The 13,377-nt window shown below is 41.3% G+C and overlaps 1 protein-coding gene across 2 annotated transcripts; it reads left to right on the top strand.

The window, feature by feature from the left end:
• The first annotated feature begins 1,221 nt into the window (after positions 1 to 1,221).
• On the top strand, positions 1,222 to 9,168 carry nmnat3 (nicotinamide nucleotide adenylyltransferase 3). Of its 2 annotated transcripts, none has more exons than XM_038964167.1 (5): positions 1,222 to 1,275; positions 2,734 to 2,879; positions 3,878 to 4,061; positions 5,884 to 5,969; positions 8,129 to 9,168. In XM_038964167.1, the coding sequence occupies exons 2-5, from the start codon at positions 2,771 to 2,773 to the stop codon at positions 8,542 to 8,544; spliced, it is 795 nt and encodes a 264-aa protein (XP_038820095.1). In that variant the 5' UTR covers positions 1,222 to 1,275; positions 2,734 to 2,770; the 3' UTR covers positions 8,545 to 9,168. The 2 variants fall into 2 exon arrangements, with proteins under 2 accessions (XP_038820095.1, XP_038820096.1); XM_038964168.1 differs by lacking the exon at positions 1,222 to 1,275 and adding an exon at positions 1,405 to 1,747.
• Positions 9,169 to 13,377: the final 4,209 nt, after the last annotated feature.

Here is a 13,377-nt window from a genome sequence, read left to right as displayed (position 1 = left end):
AACAGAATGGAGCTAAGCTCAGACAAAATCCTAGAGGAAAACTTAGTTCAGTCTGCTTTCCACCAGACACTGGGAGATGAATTCACCTTTCAGCAGGACAATAACCTAAAACACAAGGCCAAATCTACACTGGAGTTGCTTACCAAGACAGTGAATGTTCCTGAGTGGCGGAGTTACAGTTTTGACTTAAATCTACTTGAAGACCTGAAAATGGTTGTCTAGCAATGATCATAACCAATTTGACAGAACTTGAAGAATTTTGAAAAGAATAATGGGCAAATGTTGCACAATCCAGGTGTGCAAAGCTCTTAGAGACTTACCCAGAACGACTTGGAGCTGTAATTGCTGCCAAAGGTGATTCTAACATGTATTGACTCAGGGGTGTGAATAATTATGTACATTTGCTATTTCTGTATTTAATTTTCAATAAATGTGCAAACATTTCTAAAATCATATTTTCACTTTGTCATTATGGGAATAGTTTGTAGATGTGTGAGATTTGCTTTCATGTAATCCATTTTGAATTCAGGCTGTTACACAACAAAATGTGGAATAAATCAAGGGGTATGAATACTTTCTGAAGGCACTGTACTCTTCCTGGGGTCCAAACAGGGTTAAAATAGTTACATCACACCAAAACACACCAACAGCCTACATCATAAATAAAACAATACATCATTCAATACATTATTACTCTAATATTACAAATGTACAGTGTAAAATAATGCAATACCACAACATTTAAATGTGTGTGTAAAAGTGTGTGTGCGTATGTGAGTGTGTTTGTGTGTGTGTGTGTCTTTACGGTCCACGTGAGGTGTTGTTTTATCTGTTTTTACTCATCTGATTTTAGTGCTCGCTTAAGTTACTTGATGTGGAAGACAGTTCCTTGCATGGCTCTATGTAGTACTGCATGTTTCCCAGTCTGTTCTGGACTTGGGACTGTGAAGAGACCCCTGGTGGCATGTCTTGTGGGGTATGTATGGGTGTCTGAGCTTTGTGTCAGCTGTTTGAACAGACACAAACACATTTTTACTTCCTTGATGTGTAGAACTTTGGCATTCAGTTTCATGTGAAGAACGCAGACCTCAAACAACTTGTGTTCTTTCTGCATGAACAAAAAATAACATATCGTCAGTTCTCTATTTTTGCCACTAGTTGTCACTATCGTACCATACCACTACAGAACCTTTATACAACGTTGTTCCAAGCTGGGGAAGACAAAAAGTGTAACACATGAACCTTACGCAAACAAAGTAGTACAAGTGGGAAAAGGTAACGATATTATTGGTTGTAGCTACCATTGGGGTTAAAACATTTGAATGAATATGTCCTTTTTTTTGTATTATATAAGATAGCATAATCATAGTAAGACATTCGATGTGTGTATTATAGCGAGCCTGGTTACTGCTAGCTAGCCCGCTATCAATGTCAAATCACCTGTAGCCGCCTGATAAATACTGCCAACTACCCTTTATATACGCGGACTGGGTATAACGGACTAGGTAGCTACTAGTCTCGCGTTGCCATACCTCAAAGGTTCTCAACGAGGCTAGGTAACGTTAGCTACTAGCTAGTGTAGCAAGAAAAGACTAGCTAGATGTTGAAAATAGTTTTGACTGCTATTGTAGCTGAATAACCAGTCGTGTTTTCGTGCATGTGCAGTTTAAATTAGAACAAATTAAAACTATCATAGAAGTTGTACGTGAGGGGTCTTCGGTGTAGCCTTGCGAGACTAACGTTACCTGTAAGTGCCTCGTCAATGTATTTTGACGCGTTCCGTAGTTTTCGTTGGAAAATGTTGTACCTTGTATGTAGTTATGTCACGCTCAGTGGTGTAAAGTACTTAAGTACAAATACTTTAAAGTACTACTTAAGTAGTTGTTTGGGGTATCTGTACTTTACTATTTATATTTTTGACTATTTTTACTTCACTACATTCCTGACGAAAATATTGTACTTTTTACTCCACACAGTTTTCCTAAGACCCAAAAGTACTTGTTACAATTTGAATGCTTAGTAGGACAGGAAACTAGTCAAATTCCCGCACTTATCAAGAGCACATCCCTGGTCATCCCTTCTACCTCTGATCTGGCGGACTCACTAAACAAACACAAATGCTTAATTTGTAAATTATATCTGTTGGAGGGTGCCCCTGGCTATCTGTAAAAAAGATAATGGTGGTGTCTGTTTTGCTTAATATAAGTAAATGGAAATTAGTTATACTTTTGCTTTTGATACTTAGGTATATTTGATCAATTACATTTACTTTTGATACTTAAGTATATTTAAAACCAAATACTTTTTACTCAAGTAGTATTTTACAAGGTGACTTTTACTTGAGTTATTTTCTATTAAAAGTAGTATTTTACAAGGGGACTTTTACTTGAGTTATTTTCTATTAAGGTATCATACTTTTACCCAAGGATGACAATCGGGTACTTTTTCCACCACTGGTCACACTCCAATTCAATATTGCTAAATTCTATATAGCTACTTCCTCAATAAGCCAAATATCACATAGTTACCATGATTCATACCTCAAATTTTGACCACACTGGTAAACCTCCTTAATGTCAATTTAAGCCCTTCAGTACTTTGACCACCTATGAGAGATAATCTGCATCAAGTATTCCATTTATTCAGGCATTGCTACAGTATATTATCAGCATTGCTGGTATTATTGAATACATTTCCCATTCATCTCTAATCCTGTGTTCTGCTGTTTTTCAGTGTTCTGCGGGGGTGACCATGGATTGAGGGAACAAAGATGTCTGCCCGCATTCCGCTGGTCCTCCTGGCCTGCGGCTCCTTCAACCCCATCACCAACCAGCACATGCGGCTGTTCGAGCTGGCCAGGGATCACCTGCACCAGACAGGTCGTGCACCATAGAGACCCTATATTAATTTGCTATGTTCGTGTTGCCTCCTAGACTTGTATTATGCACCTGTCTGTTTATTTCGTCAGTGTGATCACGGGACAGTGGAAGGTAGAAGTCCCCCAAAGGGTTTCTGTGAAGCTTTCAAGAGCATTTACATTGTGGTTAAGTATCAATAGTAATCTGTACAGATAGAGCTGTGCCTTCCTTGCACACTACTTTACACCTTGTGCCTTGACATGAGCCTACACATTCAGTCTATTTATATAGACCAAATAAACAGTTGGAATAAATATTGTTTTCCCATGGACCCTGGGGGCATAAGATGTCAGCTGACCTGTGAGAATGTGAACATTGTACAGAAAAAGCTGTATAGTATTATATTGCGTGGTGACTAAAGCTTTGTTATATTTTCCCATGTTGTAGACTTGGCCTTAATCCCATAGCCTTGTGATCGGTCGTAGACGTTTCTGGTGCAATAAGGAAGACAATATAGCATTGAGGGGATTCAATTAGGTGTGTTTTGCACCGGGTGAAAGTTCATTGCATTCATTCTGGAACCAGGCTGCCTCCTGGGCGTGAGCCAGGTGCCCCGTTCGAAACCCACGGTGAAGTCGGCTCAAAACAAAAGTGACGTAAATTAAGCACGTCGAGTAATGAGTAAGATTCTGTGTTTTCACATGCAAAAGTGATTGCTTTAGATAAAAATGCTTTAGCTGCCTTCAATGAAAACTATTTTAACATTTTCAAACATATTTTTATGGAAAAGATATGTTGTATGTTTCTGGATGATGCACCATGCTTCCTTGTTGACAACATGACCGAGCGGCGCAGATTACTGTTAGATTTGAGAAGGGTGCTCCTCAGTCACTGCTTTTGCCCATTCACGTCACGGGCCATAGACCGGTGCCCCGTGACTCAGTATAATCCAATCTGCCCAATGTCAGAGAGTGGGGAGGATCAAGAGTCTCATCAACCAATGATTTACCCCCTTTCAGGTCAGTTTCAGGTTGTGGGCGGGATTGTGTCTCCGGTGAGTGACGGCTATGGCAAGCAGGGCCTGGTGTTGGCCAAGCACCGCATCGCTATGGCGAGGCTGGCACTGCAGAGTTCAGACTGGGTCTCCGTTGACGATTGGGAAAGCCAGCAGCCCGACTGGACAGAGACAGTGGTCACAATGAGGTGTGGAGTCACACATTTTCACAGTTTCAACCTTTAAACTAATTGATTAAGTAACTACTAGTATATCACAGCCCCAAAATGGCTTCTCTCTGAAGAAACGTTTTGAGAAGTTTATTACTGCTTTGATGAACACTAAAAAGAAATATGTTATTAGAGATTTTGTGGAATCAGCATTGCCTTGTGATGCCACTGGTCATGTGCACCACAGTCGTCACTATGCAAGTTAGCCGCTGAGTGTAACCCTTTAATAACTTTAAGTGTTTTTGTTAAAAAATAACACAATACGATTCAGAGCTTTTATCTAAGATCTGATAGGTCAGGATTCCACCTCAAACATTAGTGTTTACAAGTGGTCAATACCTTAAACTAACCATGGTATCTTTTACTGGATGTTTTTGATTTCCAATAATAGGGTTTTACAAAATCCTTCAATTCAGCTCCACTTTATTCATGAAATAATATCATGTTGTAAAAATGTCTAATTCCCTTTGTAAAGCATCTCAGCATGCAGAAAGACTTAATTGAACCTGCCAGTCAGAGCTTCATCCTCCTTTTCAGCCAGACAGATCCCGTCTAGACCTGACATTAAAAATAACTTTGATAATCCTATCACATTTAGACAATCTCATTAAAGGCTTAGTTTGCATCCACACCCTGTATTAAAATGTCTCCCAACATGATGTGTCACATCATGCCTCAACTGTCCACGTTCATGATCAGAATTTCCCACTTCATCTGAGGACCGTTACAACTACATTTACATGACTGTTGTGGTCCATCAGATCCGATCACAATGCATGTACTCTATTCTACACGTGTCCATAAACATCCAATTCTACTGAATATGAACAACATCCAATAACATTGTAATACCAGGTGTACACTGGTCCAGAGCCTTGGTTTATGTCCTCCCATGTTGTACTTCCCAGCTCTCATTCTTTAGCTCTTCATTAGCCGTTAGCGCTCCATAGAATCTCCTCTTCCCGCACCACAAGCCTGTTCACAATAGGAAGGCAATAGAGCTCCCTGGGTAAAAATCCCCTCTGTTGCTGCTCCATGCCAAATGTTCTTTGTGCCAGAAACCACCTCAGATTTAAGGCTGCGATGCCAGAGATTCCAGAGATATTTGGCAACATGGGGCCCATGCCAGGTCTGGGTCTTTACTGGGGTCAGATCCCTTGCTGCTGGCTGAGTTTGTTGCTATTGTAACCTGTTGCCATAGTGATTAAGTGGATGTGGGACACAGTTGCATTTGATATTGATCAACCAGTTGAAACTATACATACAGAAAGTTACCTCCACTTTACATGCGTGGGATATTGAGTGTTTATCTCCCACAATGGCACTCACTATTGATTTGATTTACAAGTCACATAAATGGACCAGCAACCTTTCATTTAGGGTTACACATAAACATGACATGCATTTAGTTATATGTACTCAACGACTATGTGCACCCATGCGAATGTAAACACACACACCCACACATACAAACATAAATGCACACGCAGCTGAAGTGCTGTGATGCATTATACAACCCTCTCCTTGTCCCCTCTGCTCTGACAAATTCCCTTGTTGAGCGAGCTGTCTGCACTCTTAAGCTGCGTTTGCGCAACAAGGGGAGCTGATTAAAGCCATGAAGTGGCCTGTTGTCCACATTGGAGCAGGGCTGTTGAAACCTATGGGATCACGTAACCCAAAACACAAATCTTCTAGAACATCTGTAAGAGGCTTTTGCTCTCAACAGCATATTTCTTTATTGGTTTTCTTTGCGTTTGTCATATGTTTGTTTGTGTCTCCCTTTGCGTTGTCCTGCTGGCAGGTACCATTATGGTCGGATACTGAAGCAGTACCAAGAGGGCACAGGGAAGGACAGTGGTCCAACCACAAACTCCCATCATCTCACAAGTAAGACCCTCCTTGACCTTGCACTCTGTAGCATGGGCCCATTCTAGCCCCTTCTCCTTTTATGTTCAAAGATCTAAAAGGATTGGATAGGTCAGGGTTCTGCAACGTGTGGCTCTGGAGCCGCGTGCTGCTCTTTACCTGTCCCTTTGTGGGCCCATGGTGATCCAAGTAGTATTTTGAAGTTATCAATCAACTATAAAAGTAGTTGAAAGAACAAATCAAATAAGCTGTACTCACACTTGAACAACCACATGAGACGTATTTAACAACAGTTGAAATTGGCCTTCAACACTCAACACAATTCTGTTTTATGGGACTTTTATGGGAAGTGGACTGAAATGGAACTGGGCCTCTCTCTCTCTCTCGGCACCAACTGAGCTGCAAATCAAATTGTTTTAGTCACACGCACCCAATACCTATGGGATCACGTAACCTTACTGAGAAATGCTTACTTACAAGCCCTTAACCAACAATGCAGTTCAAGAAAAAGAGTTCAGAAAATATTTATAAAGTAAAAAGAATAATAAAAAGTAACACAATAAAATAACAATAACGAGGCTATATACAGGGGGTACCGGTACCGAGTCAATGTGCGGGGGCACTGGTTAGTGGAGGTAATTTGTACATGTAGGTAGGGGTAAAGTGACTATGCATAGATAATAAACAGCAATCATCCTCTATTAATTATAAACCTCCACATTGGCACTGGCGTCCTTTACTCACTCATTAATACCCTAGTTTGAATCTTATTTAGGTTGAAATATGTATAGGATCTGTTTTTTCCTCTTAAGCCAACTAAGTAATCCTTTATCCCCTTTACACATTCAGCTCTATGGAAGCAGCATGTTCATTAAAGCTAATGATGTTTAGAGGATGAGGGGGTTGGTGTGGCATGAACAGATCATTATGAAGGTTTCAGGATGGACCAGGGAAGACCGTGTAAATGGAGCCAGTCACACACACGCACACCATTCCTATCAAAGGCTGGTGGATATATCAGAAAGAACTCTATCAGAAATTCCCTAATCCCAGAGTGCTGTAGCATCTTCTCCCCAAAGATGAGTGTTAGACATGTTAAATATGTTGAAGTGTACAAGGGAATAAAACATAAATGGTAAACCAATGCCTATCCCCCCCTTTTAAACAAGTGCAAACGCTGAAGAGGTGCAAGTGCTTCATAAACCTGGCCAAAATGGAGGCAGAGCTCTAGAAGTTTAGGTAGTCATGAGCAGCTTTCGGGCTGTCCTGGAACTACATTAACCACACATGAAATTCATTAACTAATTGAAATATCACACATGAAATTCATTAACTAATTGAGATACCACACATGAAATTCATTAACTAATTGAAATACCAAACATGAAATTCATTAACTAATTGAAATGAGTTACTGAGTTCCATGTGTGGTGTATGTAGTTCCAGGTTAAGACCGAAATCTGTAGTTCTCATGACAAACTAAACTTCTTTATTAAATGGTTTATTTATTTGTTCATTGTCAGTTTAATCATGAGACTGATCTACTCATGAACTGTCTGTCATTCCAGGGTTTGGTCAACACGCTGTCAATACACACAGGTTACCATGGTTTATCTGCACAAATCATGACTCCAAATCCCAAAATTCATGTCCTGTCACTTTTTTACAACAAGCTCTTACACAAAGAAGGGTAATGGGTTTTCACAAACCCATATAGTGTGCCTGTGTTTAACGTGTGCACTGTGTTATTACACTGCAGTGCTAGCGAACGCAGATAAAGATCATTAGCTTTTGTTCACGCGCATTTCGGTTCGGAAGGTTTGTGCCACGGAAAATACAATATTGAATTAAATGGATTTAGGGATGTAATCCGAATGCTCAGTTACGTCGTACTGTGTTGGTGGTCAGCTGGCTTGGGGTTACATCTGGTTAACACCTATATTTATGAAGAAAATGGCTCATTCTAGTGAGGGATGGATTACATGGTTTACCGCAGTAGAAATAAAGAAATCGGCAAAACAAATGAATAACTAACTCTCAGCAAACCAATTAAAACCATGGCTTTCATGTTTACTTCAACATGATGGCCACATCCAAATCTCTCTTGGGTGGAGAGCAGGGGAGACATCAGTGTAAAGGCCGCCATTCACCAACGCTTCCTTTTCTTGGCCCTCTCTCAGGCTCCTCTCCCAGGCTGAAGCTGCTGTGCGGAGCTGACTTCCTGGACACCTTCAAGGTGCCGGGCCTGTGGCTCGACGACCACGTGGAGGAGGTGGCGGGCCGCTTCGGCCTGGTCTGTGTCAGCCGGGGGGACCTGGAGCCCGAGCGCGCCGTGCACGAGTCGGAGACACTGTCACGCCATTGGCGAAACATCTTCCTGGTGCGCGAGTGGGTCCGCAACGAGACCAGCGCCACGGAGGTCCGGCGGGCCTTGAGACGAGGCCTCAGCGTCAAGTACCTCCTCCCAGATTCTGTCATCAAGTATATCCACCAGCACAACCTCTATACCGGGGATAGTGAGCTGAAGAATAAGGATGTGCTATTGAGGCCGCTTACCAAGCAGACAGAGATGCCTGTGAAAACTCTGGATGATTGACTGAGAGACTGCCATTGGCCTTCATTGATGGAAGCAAGCATATGATGTGCCAATAGCAGATACATCTACTGACTTTGCAAGAACAGGCCATGTGGCCCATAACTAGTTCACTTCTGTCATCTCAGTTGAATATGTGGCACACCACACGCACAATGTTTTGCCATCAGTGGTTGCCTTTTTTATAAGCAGATTTATACACATTTGTTAATGTTGGCAAACTTGATGTAACAGCAAAGACATTTGTGCAGCAGTGCAGATGACTAGAGAGACCAGATGAGAATTGTGATTGACGTGGTGGATTGTAGTAAGCTGGACTAGTTTAGGATGCTCCTAAACTATTGCTGACATGTAATCTGTTTTGGAAGAGATGACATCATCACCCCCCAACAGCCCACAGATACAGTCCGGGTATGTGCTGGCTGGCTAGTCTACATGATCAGATTATTATGGATAAGAGCGAGAATATTTTTATTTGTCAAAAGGCAGTCAAGCATCGATCATCATGACACCAGAATAATATCCTCGATATTTATTGGAAATGACCATTAAGCTCATCACCGTGCACTTTCAACACTCTGTGAAGCTCATCATAACTGTAGCCTAATAAACTGTATGCTTTCTCGAGTCGTAGTGGGGGGACCACACACCACTCCAAGTTTACTTCGATATGATGATATCACTATTTGCACATAAAGGCATTTAAGTGTAAGTTTATTTTATTTTTACAGGGACAGTGCACATTAATCAACGTTTCAGTAAAAGTGCCGGTTTTAGCCAGCCGGCTAATTTTCAACCGCAGTCCCTGGGCAGATTATTAAAAACAATTACAATATAGACAATCATTGAGCAGTGAGCACACGCAGAGCAACATAGGACAAGCAAGACATAGCATACAGACAGAGCAACATAGGACAAGCAAGACATAGCATACAGACAGAGCAACATAGGACAAGCAAGACGTAGCATACAGACAGAGCAACATAGAACAAAAAGCAGCAAGACAAAATTCATAGAAGCAACAAAGTGTTTCCACACCTCACAAGCTACAGACAACAGTCAACATGGAAAGCGGCAATACACAGCTAGGGATTATGTTCACAAATCTGATTGACCTTTAGCCATGTCTACATGCATTTTGTGAAAGTGTGATATGTTTGATATTTCCTCCACATTCCTTGCGTAATTAATTTTGCGGATACAAAAAGATCCCACCCACCATGTCGAATGAACAAACTATTTGTCGGTATTAATAAAATTGTACCGAAACGTTCTGTTTCCATCACGGCTGTCATTACTTTTTTTTTTATACAGTATGACTTTATTCGCATAAAAACTATGGATGGAAACATGGTTTATGTTACCGATAGGCCAACACTTAGCACCGTTTTATATGGCCACTGTGCATTTGCATGTCAAGACAGTGGTTGGTCAGCTCAAAACACGGCTATGCCTAATCGAATTAGCAGAGTTGTACAATTTATGGTGTCATAAAAATTAAAAAATGCACCCCCCGCCCCAACGTAAAAATATTTTCAATAATGTTTACGCCCACAAATAACAAATGTAGCAACCCTGTGTTTATGAACGTGGATATAGACTTCAGCATGATTTTGTGGCACAGTCGATGCCACACAGGTCTATGGGCCAGAAGGTTGAGTGTTCACCGACCACCACAGAGGAGCTCACTCTCCCTGCATGTTTCATCACTGGTAGGCCTGAAACATTCTTCCTCACCTCAAGTTCAACTGTCCGAGTCAGTTGTAGCACCGGTGCACACTGCCTTCATATCATAGGCTTGCAGTAGCTAAAGCTTAATAATAACCACACCAAACCTTCACAAACGTTTGTAAACTTGAGTGTAATATCAAAAGTCAAGCCATTGTTTATAGGGAATATAAAGTAAAAACAGGCCATTATATTGCAGCAAACACAACATAACAGTTGGAACTTAATTTGGCCTAAGAAAATGGCTCAACTGAATGAAATACAACAATTGCGAACTGGTTTAAACCTTATTGCAGTAATTACCAACAAAGGCAAGTGCGTACCATACACAACAAATTACAGAAATAGAATCATATCATATACAGACCTACTTATAACCTAGCTTAAACTAAATATGGAGCACACAATTAAAGACAGATAAAATGTCATTTAGCCAATGAAAATGTCTCAACAGAATTAAACAAAACAGGTTTTGCGTATTTAAAAAAAAAAAAAAAAAAAAAGTGTTCTATAAATAAATAGGCTTTATAATAAATGATATACAATAATAAGGATAAAACAAGTTATTAGAAATACATTTAAGTTTCAAAATTGCATCCTACCTAAATAGGGAGTTGCCACTGTAGCCTGTATTTGGCCATGCCAACGTTCTTCTCATCTTCCACTACAATATTAAAACTTATATTAAATTCCCCTTGTAGACTTTTCACTATAGGTGTACTCTTTTTCCTCTAACTTTTGTTTTACTTCAATGAAAAAGCCATCTATCTTCACAATCAACAGTGGCCTAGGCCAAGGCTCCTCTCTCGCTCGGTCTCTCCTAAGCAGCAGGCTCATGTGCGCACAATGCGTGAGAGAATGGTTCTGAAGCGTGAATTTGGGGCGTAGGCTAGGATAGACAGCCTCTCCAGGACAATTTGGGGCGTAGGCTATGATAGACAGCCTCTCCAGGACAATTTGGGGCGTAGGCTATGATAGACAGCCTCTCCAGGACAATTTGGGGCGTAGGCTATGATAGACAGCCTCTCCAGGACAATTTGGGGCTAGGCTATGATAGACAGCCTCTCCAGGACAATTTGGGGCGTAGGCTATGATAGACAGCCTCTCCAGGACAATTTGGGGCATAGGCTATGATAGACAGCCTCTCCAGGACAATTTGGGGCGTAGGCTATGATAGACAGCCTCTCCAGGACAATTTGGGGCGTAGGCTATGGTAGACAGCCTCTCCAGGACAATTTGGGGCGTAGGCTATGATAGACAGCCTCTCCAGGACAATTTGGGGCGTAGGCTATGATAGACAGCCTCTCCAGGACAATTTGGGGCGTAGGCTATGATAGACAGCCTCTCCAGGACAATTTGGGGCGTAGGCTATGATAGACAGCCTCTCCAGGACAATTTGGGGCGTAGGCTATGGTAGACAGCCTCTCCAGGACAATTTGGGGCGTAGGCTATGATAGACAGCCTCTCCAGGACAATTTGGGGCGTAGGCTATGATAGACAGCCTCTCCAGGACAATTTGGGGCGTAGGCTATGATAGACAGCCTCTCCAGGACAATTTGGGGCGTAGGCTATGATAGACAGCCTCTCCAGGACAATTTGGCCTGCTACAATTCTATTTATTGACTTTTCCACAGGCTAAGGGAAACCCTGGTGCATTGTTCCATCAGAGTTGTGTTTTCTATCATTCACTTGTTGCAAATAAAAGTCTGTGCACATAAAAAAAAGATGTTGAGCTTAAATTCACATGTACCGAATAAAAAATCCAAAGCAATGGGTTTCCATCACATTTTCAACTCTAGGCCTACTGATGGTTTTGTCACAACATGTTTTACATAGGTATAGCAAATGTGCCCACTCTGGTATTGGCACGTGCGCTCTAGCCAACAGCTTGTAGATACAGTGCAGGTATTTTTTATTACCTCTGACCTTTAACTAGGCAAGTCAGTTAAGAATAAATTCTTATTTACAATCACAGCCTACCAAGGCACAGTGTTTTAACTGCCTTGTTCAGGGGCAAAATGACAGATTTTTACCTTGCTGGGATTCAATCCAGCAACCTTTCGGTCACTGGCCCAACGCTCTAACCACTAGGCTACCTGCCGACCCAGGTATAGCCTACTACATGATGATATCATTATTCACTAAAGCACCAGATTATTTTTATTTGTCAAATGTCAGCCAAGCATCATGTCAGCAGAATAAGACCCTCCATATTTATTGAAAGGAGCATCAACTGCATATTTATTGAAAGGAGCATTGGCTGACACTGCACTTTCACCACCTTGTGAAGTTCATCAGAACGTATTTCATCTGTAGCTTAATAAACTGCATGCTTTCCCATGATATCCTGACATTTTTTATCCAACATGTAGGCTACTTTACTGCATTTAGTCCTATTTTTTTTAAAGGCGCACACAGCCTACATATCAATACAACTATCTAGGTCAAATAGGGGAGAGGCATTGCTTAATCTGTTTTTTGAAACCAGGTTTGCTGTTCATTTAAGCAATATGAGATGGAACAGAGTTCCATGCAATAATGGCTCTACATAAATCTGTACGCTTTCTTGAATTTGTTCTGGATTTGGGGACTGTAAAAAGACCCCTGGTGGCATGTCTGGTGGGGTAAGTGTGTGTGTGTGTGTGTGTGTGTCAGAGCTGTGTGTAAATTGACTATGCAAACAATTTGGGATTTACAACACATTCATGTTTTTTATAAAAGAAGTGATGTAGTCAAATCAAATTTATTTATATAGCCCTTCTTACATCAGCTGATATCTCAAAGTGCTGTACAGAAACCCTGCCTAAAACCCCAAACAGCAAGCAATGCAGGTGTAGAAGCACGGTGGCTAGGAAAAACTCCCTAGAAAGGCCAAAACCTAGGAAGAAACCTAGAGAGGAACCAGGCTATGAGGGGTGGCCAGTCCTCTTCTGGCTGTGCCGGTGGAGATTATAACAGAACATGGCCAAGATGTTCAAATGTTCATAAATGACCAGCATGGTTAAATAATAATCACAGTAGTTGTCAAGGGTGCAACTAGTCAGCACCCCTGGAGTAAATGTCAGTTGGCTTTTCATAGCCGATCATTGAGAGTATCTCTACCGCTCA

The sequence above is a fragment of the Salvelinus namaycush genome, chromosome 25, assembly GCF_016432855.1.
Source record: "Salvelinus namaycush isolate Seneca chromosome 25, SaNama_1.0, whole genome shotgun sequence".
Classification (NCBI taxonomy): Eukaryota; Metazoa; Chordata; class Actinopteri; order Salmoniformes; family Salmonidae; genus Salvelinus; species Salvelinus namaycush.
Note: the sequence above shows the minus strand (reverse complement) of the source record. Positions and strands in the feature narration are given on the sequence as shown.